General features: G+C 40.1%; 2 protein-coding genes across 2 annotated transcripts in view; one reads left to right on the forward strand and one right to left on the reverse strand.

Annotated features, from left to right (window-relative positions):
- Positions 1–641: 641 nt before the first annotated feature.
- dcp1b (decapping mRNA 1B) lies at positions 642–13,807 on the reverse strand. Its single transcript, XM_056367474.1, has 12 exons — positions 13,429–13,807; positions 13,062–13,102; positions 12,414–12,541; positions 6,243–6,309; positions 5,824–5,871; positions 5,625–5,709; positions 5,157–5,258; positions 4,142–4,940; positions 3,870–3,922; positions 3,437–3,664; positions 3,018–3,230; positions 642–2,924 (listed from the first exon to the last, which is right to left on the reverse strand). The coding sequence occupies exons 1-12, from the start codon at positions 13,585–13,587 to the stop codon at positions 2,847–2,849; spliced, it is 2,001 nt and encodes a 666-aa protein (XP_056223449.1). The 5' UTR covers positions 13,588–13,807; the 3' UTR covers positions 642–2,846.
- The window catches only part of cacna1c (calcium channel, voltage-dependent, L type, alpha 1C subunit), a 199,417-nt gene continuing 189,568 nt past the window's right edge, over positions 9,744–19,592 (forward strand). Inside the window, exon 1 of the mRNA XM_056367471.1 lies at positions 9,744–9,983. Within this exon, the coding sequence (XP_056223446.1) occupies positions 9,860–9,983 (124 nt within the window). The 5' untranslated portion in view covers positions 9,744–9,859. The remainder of the gene's footprint in view (positions 9,984–19,592) is intronic.

Here is a 19,592-nt window from a genome sequence, read left to right on the forward strand (position 1 = left end):
GACGATTGTTCATTTCCTTTTTCTTTTTTCAAGCACTTCTGTCCGTTCATCCACGTAAGATTGAAAGCTGAGTTTTAAAGGAAACACCACCACCACTTAGTAGCTGCTTCATCTGCTGATGTGATTTGATTAAAAGCTCAACAACAGCCACAAAATAGACCTTGCGGTGAGATTATTTTCTCAAAGACAGAAGTGTCATGTCTACTGGGGCACCCTCCCTCCTCTCTAAACTGGAAGTCCCTTGTTCAGTCAAATTAACACCACTGTGTCAGCAACTCTGCTGTATTGGCTTGTAGTGCGTGCTCAGTTAAGCACGACAAACACCGGCAGTGATTTTTTATTGGAAAAACTAATGTTGTATAAAGACTATTGGGAGTTAATTGGGCAAAGTCTTTCAATACTGCTGGGTGTGTAAAACATGGCTGATTAATCACTGTTGACACTATGTTACACTATTGATTGTGGCAAAAGAAAGCAGTGATGTGACATTAAAGCAATAATGGGTGTACCTTCAGTGTGATTAGTGTTACTTTGGGCGGCATCTTGAATAATAATAATAATAATGATCATCATCATCGTTGTAGTACCATTCAGCCATGCAGATCCATATGAAGACATTAAAAAGACAATAAACAACAGAGGCAGTTTGAGCACATTTAATATCCAATTAAAATATATTCCAGTTTAAGAGCAAAACATTCCTGACAAAGAGATAAAAAATGTTTCCTTTAACATTCTATTGTCTCATATTGTTTTTAAATTATGTTTTTTTTTTTTTAAATATCATGGATTATATCTTTTGAATTAAAATATCAAAATGGCATTTGACAAATAACTGTAGATATGTTGTATCTGCATGAAAATGACTTAAATTTTATCTCTGTATTTGTAATGAAACATGCTGGTTATTTGTACTATGAGAACAATACATTTTGCTTCTGGAGTAGAAAAATAGGAATAAAAATATTTTCAGTTTTTCTGTAATGTATTCATATTTTTTTTTGTTTTTTTTGCTGCTGTTTTTCTTGTGTACTCTCTGGATGCTACTGTTCTGATTGGCCATCGCCCGAGTTTAGCACAGGAGCTAAACACATATTGCAAACCCTGATCCTGATGAAAGGAACCATAGACTCACTTCTATGTTGAACAAAGTGGGGAACTGAGTGGCAATGAATGAGAAATTTGTTGATACGACATTTTACAGCAAATGTACTAGGGTATAAAATTTTCTACTGTACTTGCATTGAATAGGCCTGTGAACTCCAATATATTATTATTGGAGATATGTATATATCTTCTGCGTTGCTCTTTATTGCTTTAAATCTCTATGTTACCAAGCAATCATTTATTGAACTGTATTTACCGTCAATAACCAAGCCTCTGATCAATGAGTGGTTTTATAATACCTGAGGGGGATTTCTGTAAGCCGTTTCATTTGGCAGGAAGAGTGTTCAGGAACTGTGGCATGACTGCAAACTATTGCATTTTAAGATGCAACAAAAACTTTGGCAGAAAAAAATATAACAATTGATATTTCAGTTGGTTAAAGTTTGTTAAGTGTTTCACATTTCTGTGACAATGAAAACCCTTTAGATAAACTGAAACAAAAGTCCCGATTATAGATATTCGATTATGTAGCCTTTAAAACTGACAATCTGCTACTACTAAGTAAAAACACAGGTAACTCTCTCGCTCTCTGTGAGGTAGTGCAGGTTGACAGTCTCCTGTAGTTTCCTTTTTTCTTCAAGTTAAATGGATACCATGTCATTTTGAACTCCTTCATCGTGATATTCATGTTCAGAGAAGGAGGAATAAGACTAACAAAGCAAGTTAAACTGAAGGAATGGAAAGGAATCTCTCCTACACACCCGGACATGTTCAAAAATGCCACCAGTTAAGTGGATATAGCTTTCTGTGTGCTTTCTAATGTGCTCGTGAACAACACTGGTTTCACTCAGTTAACTAAAGTAACAATGCAGATGTCACAGCTGGTGCCTGCTGGGAAAAAAAGTAAAAATGACAAGGTATCATTTTAATAACTTTAAAAGCATTTGGAAAGTTATACATACTTAAAATCCTAAGAAAGCAAACTAGTCATAACTTAAATTAAAAGTATGGCAGATTCAAATCAAAGAAATTCTGATGGCGTTTAAACTTTTCCAAATATACAGAAAGGAACATGTTGAACATGTTTTGCATTTAATCTTATAAGTGAAGTCAGTTTCAAGTCAGTTTGAGTATATTCCTCAGCACAAGTTAGACTAGGAAGACTTGTTTGTTAAAGCCATGACGGCTGGCTGGTGTTAGATGCTTGTGACGGAGTAGAGACTACAGGTTATAACAGGACAAAACTAAATAAAAACAAATAAAATAAATTCTGCTACACTTAGTGAAAACACTACGGGAAAACTGAGAAGTTGCAGCATGTCTTGTCTTCACTGAGAATGAACTACAGTATAGGCTACAGTTTCCCCTGAACTCCAGGCGAGGTCAAGTCTGTATGGTTATACCACGTTTATTCTAAAAACCTGTGGTCCTCAGATTGAGAGAATTTGTTTTGTTTTTTTTGTTTTTTTTTTTAGAAGAGTCACATAATGAAAAGTTGCATTTTTCTGATGTGGAAACAAACACTTCATATAGTAACTGCTTTTTGATGCTACTAGAGAGACTTGGTTTGAAGTGAAGAGTCCGGTTTACTGGCTATACAGTGCAGAGGAGATATAGTGAGTGTGTGTGTGATTGGAGTGGGGTTTTGGAGGAGGAAGTAGTACATCCATATTAGGTGAGAGAATGAGCCTCACAGCTCTGGACAGGGTGTATGTATAGACAGAGGGTGTGAAGAGTCATTAGTACTTGCTGCTGGAGCCATTAGCAAAGCGGCTGATGTAGGCTTCATAGACAGTGTCCAGGAATGAGCTGTCAGCCTGAAACACACAAGCAATATCTGTATAATATATGCTCTGCTGTATGTTTGTGTGTATTATCATACAACAATACTACAGTAATATTCATTTTACCTGGATCAGATGCAGCAGTGTGGCTTGGAGCTGGCTTCTGGACAGAACTCTAACCTCCTCTTGCAGGGTGGGTCTGGGCAGGGTTGAGGGGGCAGGGCTGTTCTCCTGGGAAACTGCTGACAACCCACCGCTAGGCTTTGCCTGAGTGAACACACTGGGAGAGAGGAGCATAGTGGGGGCCACAGTGGCTGGTATTCGCTGGGGGGAGATGACCTGGACAGACAGGAGGTTATTAGTACTCTTTTATAGTTTTTCATGGTGGTTAGAAATTATAGGCAAGTTGGCAACAAACAAATTTTGTAAAGTTGCATGCAAATTTTGGTGATTTGATTTCACTTTTCCACTTTTTTTTTTTATCATTTGCTATACTTCTAAGTCAAAAACAACTGCTAACTGAGTTCTCATTTCCCAGTACTTACCTGAAACTGCAGTGCAGCCTTTTGACCTGCAGTGGCTGCAGTCTGATTTGGGACTGGGCCTGCAACCGAGCCTGCACTTTGACTCTGCGTGGGCCCCAGGAATCGAGGGGCCAGTCCTGGACAGAGTCGGGGGGGATCACTGGAAGCCAGGCTTTGCTCCTGTTGGACCAGCTGGAGCTTTTGGAGGAGCTCGTGAGGAGACACCACGCCTGGCATGTGGGAAGACAGACCAGACAAAAAACAACAAGGGGCCCAATTAATGCAATTGTCTTAATAGCTTACACAGATAGAACAGGCATCCTGCAGGCATTTACAGCTTACTTAGAGAAATACAGAATATGAAGAAATCAGATTTTACAGATACTGAATAGATTCTGACACAAAACAGACACTATAAAGTGATTGTTATGTATTTTACGAAAACTGATATAATACCTTGTGCAGGTTGAATGACTTGGTCATTCTTCACCTGAGATGGTAACAAACCTGGCAAAGTAGGAAAGATATTGTTAAAAATGATACAGGAGTCTTCTTTACTCATTACCTTTTTTACTAGCCATTATTTATTATTCTATACATTATATAATTTATTATACGCATTTACCAATTTTTCTAAAAAAATAAAAAATGGTGTGTGGTAAACTTATTCAGCACATGGTTACACTGCTTATTTGTAGCATATTGATAGAAGAAAAGATGTCCCACCTGCTCCCTGTAGAGTTGAAGCTGACTGGCTGTTGTGCTGGGCCTCTTGTTGAGGCTGAGAAAGGCTGAAGAACAGCTGCTGGCTTTGTTGCGCTTGAAGGTGGGAACATGACACAGAATCCAGCATTATGGGCTGGGGAGGGAGGTGGGGATTTTGCTGCAGAGGAGGGGGGTTGGGACAACGAGGGGGAGCAGCAGAGGAGAACGAGGTGGAGGGAGAGGGAGGTGGCTGGATTTGGAAAAGTCTCTTGATGGGGTCGGATTGAAGCTGCTGCTGTTGATGGTGATGATGGTGGTGCTGCTGATGATGATGATGGTAAAGATGGTGATGGTGGTGGTGATGCTCCAGTGGCACCCCGTTGTCACACAACCTGTTCTCAGGGGACTCAGACACAGTCTGAAGAACCCCTCCAACCCCTCTCTGTCCCTGCATGAGCTTCTGGATGGCTGGGCAGTGCTGCTGCTGCTGCTGCTCCTGCTGATGAGCGGTCATAGGAATCGGCAGCAAGCCCGTAACAACATTTCCACCGTCTTCCCCAACTACTGCCCTGATCCCGCCATCTGAACACACAGCCATGGCGGCATTACCTCCCTTGGAGGTCTGACTTCTGCCAGAGTTCAATGTATCATCGTAGGTCAGTGTGCGGGCTACAGGTGGGCGAGCTGATGCTGACCCTGGCACAGGCACAGCTACAGCCACAGGAGAGATGGCGTCAGGTTTGGATGAGTGGTGATGCTGATGTTGAGAACCAAAGAGAGTGGCCAGAGAGAGAGACTTTGGTTCTGCACCTTCACTGTCCTGGAGGAGACAAACACAGAAGAGGATAAGAGAGAAAACTAGCAGAAGGCATGAGAAGAAGAAGAGAACTACAGCAACTGTGTGAGCTTCAGTTGTTTCTAAAGCATATTTAAGAATATGGTCTAACAGGAAATGATTTAGAGAAGGGCTCTTCTTTAATGAGCTCAATAAAAAGAAGACAGAATGTGAGACTGAAAGTGAAACTGAGTGTTTCACCTGTGTGTTTGTTGGTTTAACAGGTATTGGTTTAATTAGGTTGGGGTTTCCATATAGAACACTGCTGCCGCCAATCTCCTTTGGCTCTGAAGTCGACTTCTCCTGAAACACATAAGGAATGGAAACAGAAATGGAGATCCAGGGTGAAAAGGGGCAGATTTTGAATCTGTAATAGTCTATTTGTTACATTTCTCACCAAAACCCTGCAGTCTTTGGTGTGTCCCAACAAAATATATTTTTGATCTGCTGATATGACCCATTATGAACCCTCCAGACCTCTCAGATCATCTGGAACAGGTCAGTTTTTATGTGCCACATTATCTGGTACAAACAACTCAAGTTTTAAGACTTTTCTTTTATCTAAATAAATTTTGGACTATTTCTCCAAATTTTGCACTGCATTGTAGCGGCGCAATCAACCTTGTTGTTGAAAGGTGCTATACAAATAAACTTGCCTCGCCTACCTACCTTGTCATACTCTGTGCGTGCTTTGGTCAACATCTGGATGATGTCTACTCCCTTCCCTTCACTTCCACCTCCTCTGACACCACTGCTGCCTCCACCTCCGCCTCTACCTCCGCCTTGTCCTTGTCCTCGTCCTCGTCCTCCTCCACCACCACCACCACCACCTCCTCCTCCTCCACTGACTCCTCCTCCCGCTGGGGACAGCCAACCACCCTGAGACTGAGCGAGGACCTGCTCCTGCTGGGTCAGACTGCACAAAGTAGTCCATAAACATACATGTCCAAGGTTCTTCAAAAGCTTGTGATAACTTTAGTGACACGCAGTAAACTGAAGCCATTTCAGAATTAGACTACCACTTTATCTTTATACCTACAGTGTGTTTTAGCCAACGTAAGATAAATTAACTGTCACCCTTGGAGCCAAGTTCATTCAAACATATTACTATCATTTGTTAGCTGAAAACTTAAGATGTTGGCTCTAAATCCCAGATACAGAGCCATTAATATACGCAAGTAGTCCATCATGTGCAGACTAAGATATGAAACAAACTTTGGCTGTTGAAAAATAACTTATTACACATTATTTGTTCTCATATTAACTAACTATTATATGAGTACTTACATCTTCATCCTCTGGGCAATGCGTTGACAATCCTCCTTATCATAGAACCAAATCCCATGGATAACCACTGGTGAGGAAGAAAGGGAGGGGCAGAGTAGGGTTGGTAGGCAGAGAGAAAGAGAGAGAGAATTCAATTTCCGAACATCTTTACATAAACAGAGATGAAACAAAATGTCAGGGTTTGCAGCCATGACCCAGTCAAAAACCCAGTTAGCTGGCAAAATAATGTAACTGTCTGTTCAGTTCTGAGCTTCTAAGGTCAGCAGACAACAAAATGAGCCCACTGATCTGCCATACCCTTAAAATCAAATGAATGCACAGACGTGCTGTAGCACAATCCTGCTGTTATGACATCAGTACAGGATGGACAGACATGTTAACTGTCTATTATTAGCCCTGTTGGGTCTAAACCCAGAGTTTTAAATTAGTCATTTCCCAGCCACGCCAATGGGAACAGAAGTCAGCACCGCCATTACACAGTGAAACATGGGCCCCAGGAGTCTCTTGAACTACATAAACATGGTCAACAAGGGGGACAAAAGGCAACACTAACACACATTTGTCACGGGATTACACAGCAGTAAGTAAGTAGGCTGCATTACATTACACTGTGACTCATTTTTCTATTTTCATTTGCACTTGCTCCTAAAAGCATATTGAAGCAGCCAGTGGTGTTGCATAATTATCCAATTCCAGTCCATGAGGAGAGACTTGCACCATTTTGCTTAGCAACAATGTTAGGTGTCAGGAAATAAAAACAATGGAGGCCTAAAAGATATCCAGATCCTCCAATCCTACTTCAACAAAACCGTAGGTATTAAAATTTTAAATACAAGTGCCTGAAACAATAAAACTAAAATAGTTCTTCTGGATACCTTTCTACCCCATTATGCCCTAGATATACACATTGTACACGTCTTAACACGAGCAGCCACACAGGAAGTTTGCCTACAGAAAATACAATATAAACAGGCAGAAATGATTTATATGAAAAACAAACTGTGATGAAAAAAGAAGTATAAACCTGAGCAAGTATTTGAGGCCAAATTCCGGCACTTAAAAGATTGACACTTGGTGCTATGGACACATTTCAGACAGCCTTAAATAAGACAGCAGGACAGCATGTGACACCTCAACACACACTTACTTCCTAAAATGGACTCAAGAAAAGATAAGGACTGCTGCAAAAAGGGAAAGAGGCAAAGTGTTAAAGACATGCGAGTAACAGGAAATAGAAACACCTTTAAATGAGCTAGAGAGGATTTCAAATCAGACACAAAAGAGATAAAGAGAGAAAAGAGAAGAGAGAAGAGAAAGGAGAGAAGAGAGAAGAGAGTAAACAAAAAGCAACAGGTGACGTCTACGCTATGTGGCGGACAGCGTTACAAACATAGTCCTATCAAAGACACACACACACATATTCCCACAAAGACAGACATACACAAAAATGAACACACGCACTTGGCTACCAGTGAGGTTGGACAAGCCACTGAGGTCAGTATGGATGAGAGGAACACACAAGGAGGGAAAGGCAGACGCACGCACACACACACACACACACACACACACACACACACACACACGGGTTCAGTTGAGCCTGGGAAAATCAGTCTAGTACCAAATAAGTAACTGCAGTGGGAGACTGTCTCGTGGAGCCAGAGCCACTTAGTGCTCACTGGGGATGAGACTGTTTGACAGAGACAGAGAGACACACACAATCAAAGTCAGAGAGCTGGAAAATTGAGAAAAAATGAACGAGCCGGATATGAAATAGAAAGATGTGAGGTGTGTTAGAGAGGAGATTATTAAGTGTTCCATCAAAAGAATAACAGATAGTTCTCAGAGCTCTTTAGCTGTCAGGAAACATAGAACTGAACTTTGTCAATGAATGAAAAATGTTGAACTTTAGTGAATTAATGAGAAGACATACGGCTGGACAAGTTTTGGAAGTTTTAGATACCAGAATGTCTCTTTGATTGTGCTACCATGCATCATCCACACAAAGAAAGAAAGAAAGAATGAAGACAAAAATGAAGAGGATTGTGTAAAAAGAGCTTAGAAGGTGTGTTTAATAGAAGAGATTATCAGACACACTTTCAGCCTGTCCTGATATACCAAAAGTCTCATCCTTAACAAGACAGAAAACCCCCAGAAAGAGAGAGAGTAAGAAACAGAGAGTGGGAGGAGGACTAAAACCAGTAGCACCAACAGAGAAGTGGCCGTGGCCACAAGGTTAGGCTCTCAGTGTAGATGTCAGAGAGAGAGAGAGAGACACAAAAAGTGAGAAGGGGGCTCCAGTCAACAACACTGGGGACAGGGAGTGAGAGGAAGAAAGGCAGAGGGACATCTGCATTATATGGGTGAAGGAGAGACCCTAACCAAGTGAACTGGACTGGGAACTACACTGCAACATCACACAGGTAAATAACTTCAGCAAGAGGACACCAAAGTCTGAGACCACCGGAGTGGTCACTTACTGAGAAATGTCAATTCTGAACATGACGGCACAGATTGAACAAGGAGTATTGGAAACTTTGGCAATGATCACTCCACTGGAGACTGTGTGTAATCCAGGACTTAAGCTGTGTGGTCCTTTTTAACCCTTGATAAAGTACGACAAAACAGGCAAACAGTGAGCACATGTGCACATGTGTTGTCTGCCGCAAACCTATAGTGACAAGACGCCGGCGGGGCTTGGATGCATAAGAAGGCATTTTTAATTTCAGTGGGACTTCATTTGAGATTTTTCTGTGAAGCAGCACGTCAACCGGTCACTCTTCTGATGGGACTTTGATTTTGAAAGAAGACATTTTTAATTATCTCCAATCCACGTTTTTGTTTGACTGGCACAAAAACATCAGTTTCCTGAAGGTTTAAATGTGCTTTGACAACACAGTAACCCAAACTGCACTACTGGGACTACTCAAAGAATACTTTTTTATTAGCTCTTAGCTTCAGTATAGTTAGCAGTCCAGCCATTTGTAAGCAACACTGTTGTCCAAGATGGATTAAGTGTGCTTTTGCAGTCTGTGATCATTTTTGTGGAGAGAGCTCACAGAACAGTGCTGGTATTATTTTAGTCTGTATTTAGTTTGCTGGAAGTTTGTCAGCTGTAGGTGCTTTTACAGTTACTCACATCCATGCTTGGAATAATTGTTGACTGTGAAGAAACATCACTTCCTTTGTTTGTCGTAACGGAATTCATGACATTGTAGGAGGAGTAAATATTGAGATTTACAGCTACCGATGTTATTAGTATTATACCTTGTCCCTTGCCCCAAACACTTAACTACATTTGAATTTCAGTAAGATCTCTTGCTACTGAAGCCCAGTTATAAGGAGACATTGGGGACAGCTGTGCGTGCACTACCTGACCAGACTAAAGGGCCTTATACACAGTGTTACCTGGAACAGCAGTGCACCATCAGTATATCCTTTTCCACTGAAGAAGGAAAATCTAATCAGAGGTGGTATCACAACACCTTTATTGAACCTTCAGCCAGAAAGGTGATTACTGGAGCTACAATTAAAGGCATAACCTAAACACCTTTAAGTTCTGGAGAGGATCAACAAGACAATTACTACTGGACTGAGAGACTGCTGAGACAAGTGTAGCCATGCTGAGAGGCCTGTTTCAGAGGAAACCTAAACATGAGAGACTGGAGGAGGAACCTGAGGTCAGATTTAAAGGCTCGCTGGTGTCAGAGACAGACCTGGGATACACATACGTCCGGCCTGGAGGTAAGATTGTCCATGCACACAAAATACAGAACACCACTGCCATGTTAATTGGAGTGCTAGTGTTAGCCACATCCAATATGTGTGGGCTGCAGTACATACAACAGTTCAGGTGAAATCCACATCAGTGTTAAAGGTAAGGGTTGATAATACAATAAATAAGGGCTGCATCTGATGATGATTAGCCTATTAGCCTATATCTGTCTCCAAAATGTAAGGAAATTGTGGGAAAATGTCCATTACCGTTTTCTAAAGCCCAAAGTTTGATTGAATTTTTTAATGTCTTTATTAAAACAGAGAGATATTCCATCAAGAAGCTGAACTGCAGTCATGTTTGGCATTTGCTGATTTATCAATTATCAAAAATAGTTGCTGATTACTTTCCTGTGGATCCATTAATCAATTACTTGACTAGTTGTTTCAGCTCTATGATAAATCAACTCACTTCTGAACCATTGGGCTCCACTTCATCAGTACTTACCAGAGTATAGATAAATTAAATCACATCTGGCGTTAACTTTAGCAGCCAACTGCTGTGCATGGGAGAACAGATACAAATGTCAATTTAATACATTTTATATAATATACAGTACTGCACAAAAACTATATATCAAATTGAGAATTCTGTAGTCTTTGAAAACAAAGAATTCAAATCCTTAACAGTGTTTTTTAATGGGGCAACCAAAACACTGTTAAGGATTGTAGGTGCTTATAGGAAGGAATGTAAAAAGCCTCCTATCAGTTCCTGTGCACTGGGATATTTGCCAGAGGTATAATGACTTGCTCAGGCTAAATTTCCCGCCTTTGAATTTTGCCCTGTTCTGTGGTATATCTCCACAGTTTATTTTTAGCCTGGGGTGCCACTTTGTGCCAACTGCCATTCCAGGAAGTTACAGCAGCACTGAGAGCTACTTGTTTGTTTAATGATAAGATTCCACGACCCTTCCACACAGAGGTCATGACACAGTGGGACTGGCAGCATTACCAACAGCCTGGGGCCTAAATAGTATTACAAATCAGGCATTGGCCCGTGAAAAAACATCTTTTTTCATGCTGAGATTCATTCCTGTGTATACAGTTGTCTGGAAAATGTCCCAGCACCACACACATACCATCATCTAGTCAGTCAACACTCAGTGAATGTTAGCTTACTCCTGCTGTACTTGGGTGGCTTCACAACCTTGTCACATAGCTGCATGCTAAAATAATGTATTTAGGGTCCAATCATCTGATTAAATCAGAGCAGCTATGTAGATTAAAATAATAGTTTGATTTCAGCCATACTGCATCTCTCCTTTTTGGGTGTTTTATTATCCACCTTAAAGCAGAGTAATCAGTTGGAGCCACCTACCATTAGGTTTGCAATGTACCCGCCCACTCTTTAACTTATATCATCCCAACCCATATTTCCTTCTTATCAGAGGAAATAGTCATCAACTGAGCTGTGATTACTGGCTTTAAACATTTTTACATTTCTTTCCTTCCTCTGGACAAATGAATTAGCTGTTCATTTGCAATGTATTCCCATTACCGATGTTCTAATCACATATAGAGGCCAGTACTATCACAGATCTTCTGTAATGTGTCCTGAATGCATTTATACAAGGCATGAAGGTGTTGAGAGGTCAGTGAGGAAAGTTTATGTCATACACATTATTTCAGTGTGCCTTCAGGATGTTTAATCATGGCTATGTTGTATAAGTGTCAGTAAGACTGATGAAGTACCACGGTAAATGGATCAAAGAAGGCGAAAGGAATCCAGTGGTATCTAAACACTGCATTCCACCTGCCTCTTACTGAGCCTGATGGAGAGTGTGAGACCAGAGAGGGAGGCAGGTCTGTGTGTGTCAGTGATTTCTGAGTGAGTGTGTGTGTATGTGTGTTTAGATTATCAGTGACTGTTGTGGTGTATCTAATCTCTGCTGGCTAGTTTTGTAGTGCTGTCAGGCTCCCACATGCACACTCTGCAATGTGTTTGTGTGTATACGTGTGTGTGTGTGTGTGTGTGTGTGTGTGTGTGTGTAAGTCTGAGAGGGAGCCAGGCTGATAGAATTCACCCGGATACCTCTGCTCCTTATATGGAACTACTGAGTCTCACTCAAATTAAATGCATGCTGAAGACTTTTGTTCATCTTTTTATCATCTCTGTGACTATAGAAACACCTGTAATTTTATGTGTGGTGTGATCATATTGCATTACATCAAATGTACTTATCCTTTACAGTTTAAAGATTTTGGTTGATAGTCGACATATAGTAAGTGACACTGGAAGTGGCTGGGCAATGAAGCAGTTGGCATAAAACTACAATAAAAGGTGTCAGTGCATGTACTGTACTCAACAGGTGTTGAGAACAAATTCTGTCGCACAAAAATCTAAAGGCATTAATAATTAACAGGCAGACATAAGAAGCGTGTCTGTGTCCTTCTCCTTACATCGTGCATTGCGGTACAGCAAGAAGGGGTCCTGGAGTTGGAAATCCAGGTCTTTGGTGATCGGCTCTGTCAAATTCTCCATGCTGAGTCTGTTCATTATGGTGAACCCATGCCTGGGAGATGCCAGCCTGAATACATAGAGGACACAACATACACAATGGTTGTGAAAAATTAATGTAAAAAATTGTTACTGACTATTTGGAAACAAAAATGACTTCAGCTACCATAATGGCCATTATACAGTTAAGCTAAACTCAGGATCTTTACTATGCTAAAGAATGCAATTATCCATTCTGAGTTTGAAGTCATGTCTTACTTATATATATTTCTTATATATGTCATATTTTCTGAAATAGAATTCATTTTGAAAGGATGCCAAAATTACCATACTCAAACTCTAAAAACTTAATTATACACAAATTATATCACTGACTAACTGAGGAAAGGGTGAAATTATTTTGACAACAGAAATAGCCTAATGATAATAGTCAGCATGGTGGAAAACTAACTACTGAAGTTGTCTCTCTAAAATGTCATGGGAGAATTCAGCATGTGAAAGAGCTTTACTGGACTACCATTCTAAGTACAGCTTTGCACAGAGAAGCTTTAGATTGCGAGATTTCAAACTTTTGCAACAAAATTCCTTACCTCGTGTAGATAAAAAGAGTTCCTTCCACCTCGGTCTTCTCCTGGAAAACACAGAGAGAGCCAACCACAGTAATGCTGGTATTCACGTGTGTCAACGCACTGTAAGGTAAGATGTCATACTGGCCGGATGTCAGACTGGCCACACAAGGGGTTTTTGAGTACACGATATAAATAAAACCGAAATTAAACATTTTCACTTTCTGAAAAATAGCTCGTTACACCCTGAAACACCGCAGCTGTCCGAGTTTATTTAACTGCTGTAACTTCAAATGAAGTAAATCTGTGTCAGCGACAAAGCGCGCCGACCACGGATGATGATGAGCTAAGCTAAGTTAGCATTATATCATTAACCACAGTTCAGGCTTACCCACTCATTTGTCCTGTTGTTGTAAGTATAGAGAGCGACCTGGCTGGCCACGTCCACGATGTTGTTGATGTATGGATCTTGTCGCTGCAGAGCAGCCAGACTTATATCCAGTCCTTTAGCAGCAAGGCAGCTACTGCTACCTGCTGAAGTCGCTGTCATTGTTCCCTATGGAGAAGTTAGCTCGCAACCTAGCTTCAACTGCTAACGAGTCACAGGGAGATGAGATAAAACCAAACCAGCGACAAGGGAAAAGGACAGTTAAATCGGCGACTACACAGTGCCCTGTTTTGCTATTTAAGACTTGTAAATTAAAAAGAATTCAAGAGTTATCGACCTCTAACTGCCATGACAGAGTTTGTTAACGGCCATGTTTAGCCAGCGAGATTGTAAACAACCAGACGTGAGTAGTTGCACACGAAGCTTGAAGATTTCAGTCTTATTAATCGACTTGAAAATCGATGAAGTCCTGCATGCATATGCATGAATTTTCAGTAATATTTTTATTCAGACGTGTTATTATAACGCCAGGGGAAACATACATATGTACAATTAAGCCTGTAGCTTTTGTTTGATTTAAATAATTATTAAATGCAAACTTACATCAGCTGGGTTAATTTAATTGCCAATGGGTAGGTTATGGAATGTGTTTTATGTTTGTGTTTTATATTGTCTTGTTTACACCGTTGTGCGTGCGTGCGCGTGCGTGCGTGCATGCGTGAAACATAGAGTAATATAGTTTTAGACACACAAAACTATATTTATCGGTGCATTGAGGGGTCCTTTAGTCTTGTATTCTATTTCATTCTGTAATAGTTTTTTCTATTTTTTCCCTGTCACTTGTCTCTATACAAGTAAGCAGCTGGTGTTTCTCTTTTACCTTTCATCTCTGTCTATATCTGACTGCTTGGCAACATAAACACCGATTATGACTGATGTCTCCCAAATCACAATTACATTTCTACATTTCTCATCAAATGCACTAGGGGGCATCAAAGGGATGGATAATGGATAAAACACAACCATCCCTCCTCTACCCTTTTACTGCAGGAGTTGGAGTTGATCTGAAAGCCAAGCAGGAATGCATGAGTGTGTGTTTATAAGTATCCCCCAAAAGTCTTGTCTTAATAGGAAGGGAAAGCCTAGGAAAGGGCGGTTGTACCATCTGACACATATTCCCAAAAGCATGTTTTTATTTGTACTAAGTGACTACAGGTTGTTTTCCAGCTATTTGTAAATGGGTGATAACGAAACAGACACACAAGCAAAGGCAGCATTTACTTAAGAACATGTTTAGTACCTTGGTCAAGGGCCAAGTTAAGGTAATTCTGAGCATAGTCCAAAGTTTCCAGTGGTGCATTTATCAAGGCCCACATTTCCTGCCTGTTCAGTGGTTTAAACTTGCAGTGATCTGGTTAGTAACCATAAACCTTCAACAATGCTGTTATCCCTGTGTGTTTATGTTGTAAGCTGAAACTTCTCCCTCTTGTACCCATGTTCATTCATATGCAGTATTTTTATGGATATTGTATATAATCCAGGAGACATATCCTTCATGTTAGAAAAATGAATACTCAAGGACAAAACAGTAACTGATACAGGGACAGGATTTTCAGGGCTTAAAGTTCTTGATATCACACAATATCAGTAGGATCACCTGACAGTGAATCTCCATATTCACTTCAGCATATCCTGCTCTGTTGTAAGGGCACCTGTGGGGACATAGCCACCTCTTAGAGTGGACATACATAAGCCCCTTCATTTCTTATGCATGTGATGCAAGTTTTTCTTCTTGTATATAAAATGTGCAAACCTCCTCTCCTCTGCAATGTGATGTAATAGTTGTTTCAGTAATTTGATTTATACTGTCACAAGTTGGAGATGTATATCAACTGCTGTGCATCCATCAACAACCATGATAGAGTGCCCTTGAGAGAAACAATGAACATCCAACTGCTCACTCAGTTTAAGCAGCACTGGAGGAAAACATCTGCTTCAAATGCTTTAGTGTGGAAGTGCCACTATGCCACTTTTGTCCATAACCTCCCCTCTTAAATATGAATGAAGCACTTCCAGGTCAGGCTATGACATGTCTGCCTCTCCATTAACATGAAAATAGCTGCTTTGTGATTCAGAATGGGCCTATTTGTCTCTTGGCAAGTATGTCTATTACTTTGTCAGTGTGGTAGTGCTGGCAATCTGTGTGTTTCAATGTATATGTGTCCATTTGTCAGGGTGGTATCTATCTGTTTGTCAGGGGGGGTTATGTTTGTCAATGATAGGGCTAAAGAGTTATCCATCAACAGGTCAATACTGTCAATAACCATTCAGTCAACATTGAGCGCTTGTGTCTGATTGGTGGGGACAGGCCAGGAGATGCTGGTGATTGGCTTACAGGCAGGAAGGACAATGGGATGTAGCCACTGGGCAGCTTATTGAAAGTTAACAAGGGGATGGTAGGCAGTTCTCTGGGATGTAATTTGCGTTTCCTCTGTGAAAAAAATGTCCATCTTCACACATTTTCAGAATTGACATTTTGTATGTTGAAAAGAAAGTGGAGTGATTAAAAAAATAAGAGGGAGAAGTTAAATGACCTTATTTCAAATAAATATCTTAGAGGAAAACGATTATTCTGTATCGATAACAAAACAATAAGATAATATAAAACAATGGTATATATGTATGTATATGCATTTCAAATATGCGTTCACAATACAAAGTGTGTGCACAAACAGATGGTTGTAGAAAGTAACAAAAGAAAATCTATAATTTACATAGGGGACACAGTACATTGCATAATTTCAGATGTCCATTGATAGGGATGGCCATTGCCCTCGAACGTAAAGAGAAATAGTCAATGGGTGAGATAGATGGCCTGCCTGGAGGGTTCAATCAGGGTCCATCGTTAGCCTTGGCTCCAGGCGGTGGAGATAATATATAGCCTTTATCATTTAAGGAATGTTTGCCTGCAACACCTTTCTACAATATTCTATACTTTCACTTGAAGAAATATTCACACCAGCGAGGCCTAGCTGTAGTGTTTAGCTGACAGTCAATTGGCAGCCCTGCTGGCACCCATCTGATTTCCTTCAGTCCTTTTGCAGATTGGAACACATCAAGCTCAACTTTCTAAAAGCCAAAGCTGCCTGTGATCATGTGAGGAGGAATAAGATTTAAACAAAATGTATTCAATATTTCTACAGCTTGTAGTAGTCAGCAAATAACATGTGATGTTTCATTAATAATTCCTTCATCTCTTTATAAGCCTAATCATCAGACCTTTGGTTCCTTCTGCTGAGTGTGCAGTCAATGATTATATCAGAGACTCATCTGGATGATGCAAAAGTCAAAATCACGCATACGCAACAGCACTCAAAGCAGTGTTGAGATAATCTGTAATCTTATCAATTTCTTAGAATGTGTGAAACATTGAAAGCAATACTCAGATTTAGTCCTCATTTCTTTTTAAATTTTCAAGGTAAAAAATGACTCTAAATAATGGAATGGTACAATTTAAGTTGTAGATTTTCTTCACTAGATATTTTTGCATAAACCATATATAAAAATGCACAATTAGCTACATAAAATACATTTTCTTAGCAGTAATTTACTTTGTTAGTGTTCTACCACTTTTGCAGTTATTCTTTCAAATATATAAAATTATTGCCCCCCCCATTATTATATCATAATCATATTAAAAGTTCGAATCCATCAGATCTGAATTTCAGCTAGTCTCAACTCCAAATATCCCATTGTTCCGCTGACTTGAGTCTCTGCCTCTGTTATGAGGAGGTTTCCCTTTGACTGACCAGCAGATTGTTGGATTCCCACATTTTGAGCGTTTGTCTGTTGAGAGATTCCCAGAGACCAACTGCGCTTTAGAGTCGCACACACTCATACACATACAAAGGGGTCGGGAACTGCAAATATAGAACAGTCATAAATAGAATTGATATTCCATGTGCAGGCTGGATTACAGGACATTTGTGTATTGTGTGTCTGTGTGTTTGTGTGTCCCCTGGGCACAAGTGTCTGTTCCCACGACCTGCCCTCCATCCGTTCTTCCTTCCCTCAATCCTTCCTTCCGTCTATCTTTCCCATTCACTGGCCAGTGTAATTAAACAGAGGCTGATTTGGCAAGAGCAGATTCAGACCGCCATTGTGCCATTCCCTGACCATCTGTCTCACTGCCACCACAGGGCTGACTAAGTGAAAGCAAGACAGCTAAGTACTGTACTTACTTACAGTTTTGCAGAATTTGTACTTTGTTTGAGAATTTTCTCTGCACTTCTTCTCTACTACTTTTCAGACAAAAATTTTGTACTCTTTACTAGTCACTTCTCAGTTTCAGATTTCACCCAAAAACACATTTGAAAAGCTTTTAAAATACATTATGATTTAACCAGTGGTTCGCAACCTTTTTTGGCTTGTGGGCCACATCAAAAGAGCAGTGACTAGATGGGTCCCTTTGTCATGTTTCTGATGTCTGTGAGTTATTAGCAGTTCCACCAAAGAGGGACTTCCCCACACAGTTTCATATAAATAGCTTTTTAGACCCAATGTGGTCAAACTATCCAACATTTCACAAAAAAGCTAATATTAGAGAAAAGTAGACCCAAGTCGATCCTTGGTTTTTCTTCTTTTCAACCCCATTTATGATCTCAAAGCCCCCCAGATTTATCTTGTGACCCACTTAACCTATAGATTGGGAGCCGTTGGATTAAAGTACATTATATACAATAGTTAAATTAGCTCCAGTTTGACCAGCTTCAACAGTAAAATGCTACTTATGCATTGGGGCATCAGTATTAACAGTCTAATAATGTATTAAATGATGGTATGACATTCAAAGGAGCTGTTTTTCTCCAGAACAAGTACTCACTGCTGAAATGTTGCTTTAACTGACATTCATCATGCACAACAAAAAGTCTGGGAACATTTCCACTCATTCATCAGCGCAGGCATTTGATAATCCTTAATTTCCCTCCAAATATACACTATATTAATATAAAATATGCCTCACAAAACACGATATATTGTTCAGAATAGGACAATTCATCTGTCAAATGTCATCAATAGAATCATTTATCAGCTGTCTCTCTGCCTTTACTATGTCTACAGTGACACATGTAGACAAAAAGCTTTATTCTATTACAGGATGGTGGGTGGTGATTTTGCGCTATGGCACTGAACAAATGAATACAGGCTGGGTTGAGTCATCAGATTCACCTCCTGATTATAGCCTGCAGTGGGATTGACATGAGGCCTGCACATTGTGAAGTTCGTATTCAGTGTCAAAGACAATTATATGGGATGGCCAGTTCCATAATTAGAATCTGTAAATGCTTCTCCGTACCTTCAATACATCCCGATGTATTATTGAGCCCAATTATTCTGTTATGTGAAGCATATCTTTTGTTTAACGCGTTTGACATCTCGAAATCACCCTTTAAATATTGGGACCGAATTTGTTGTTTTGTGGGTTTATCCGTAAAAAAGACAGGAACTGCTTTTCAAAATAAGGCCAAGAGCCTTATCCTTATGAAGACTGAGTAGATAAGCTAATGGAAAAAAAAAATCTTTCTTTCTTTTTTATCTTTTATATCAAGCTGCCTGTGCAGAGCTTTTAGGAAAACAGCTCAATTTAAGAACCAACATGTTATTTGTGCAAGCAGGTCTATCCAAAAAGCCTCAGTAGGAGCTGTAGAGCCAACTGACTCAATGTCATCAAAGCCTGGTCCAGAGCTATTTAGTTAAAAGCTGATGTTGTTGACTTTGTTTGACATTTTACTCCTAAATGAGCTCCGTGTCATTGTTGTGTTACCTAAGAAAATAGGCCTGTGTCTCCAGAAAATTACTTTGCGTGCTTTAGGGGCCAGGACAAATTTGTTTCTGGCCATGGAGAACAATGTCGAAACATACTTGACTGTCCTGAGGGTAAAAGGGGAAAAAAACATAATTGAATTCTAAATATCGTTGTTATTGTCCTCTAGATAAAAAGGTTCATGATTCAGTCTTTGAGCACTGACCTTCCTGAGTCAGTCTACTTCATGATATTTGAGTCTGTATTTGCACAGCATCCAAAGATCCAGAAGAGAAAAAAAAATCGGCTTCCTTGTGGTTTCTCCCTGTTTAAGAGAGCCATGAAAAAGATCAGAGCTTGAGTC

Source organism: Seriola aureovittata, chromosome 22 (assembly GCF_021018895.1).
Source record: "Seriola aureovittata isolate HTS-2021-v1 ecotype China chromosome 22, ASM2101889v1, whole genome shotgun sequence".
NCBI classification, from domain to species: Eukaryota; Metazoa; Chordata; class Actinopteri; order Carangiformes; family Carangidae; genus Seriola; species Seriola aureovittata.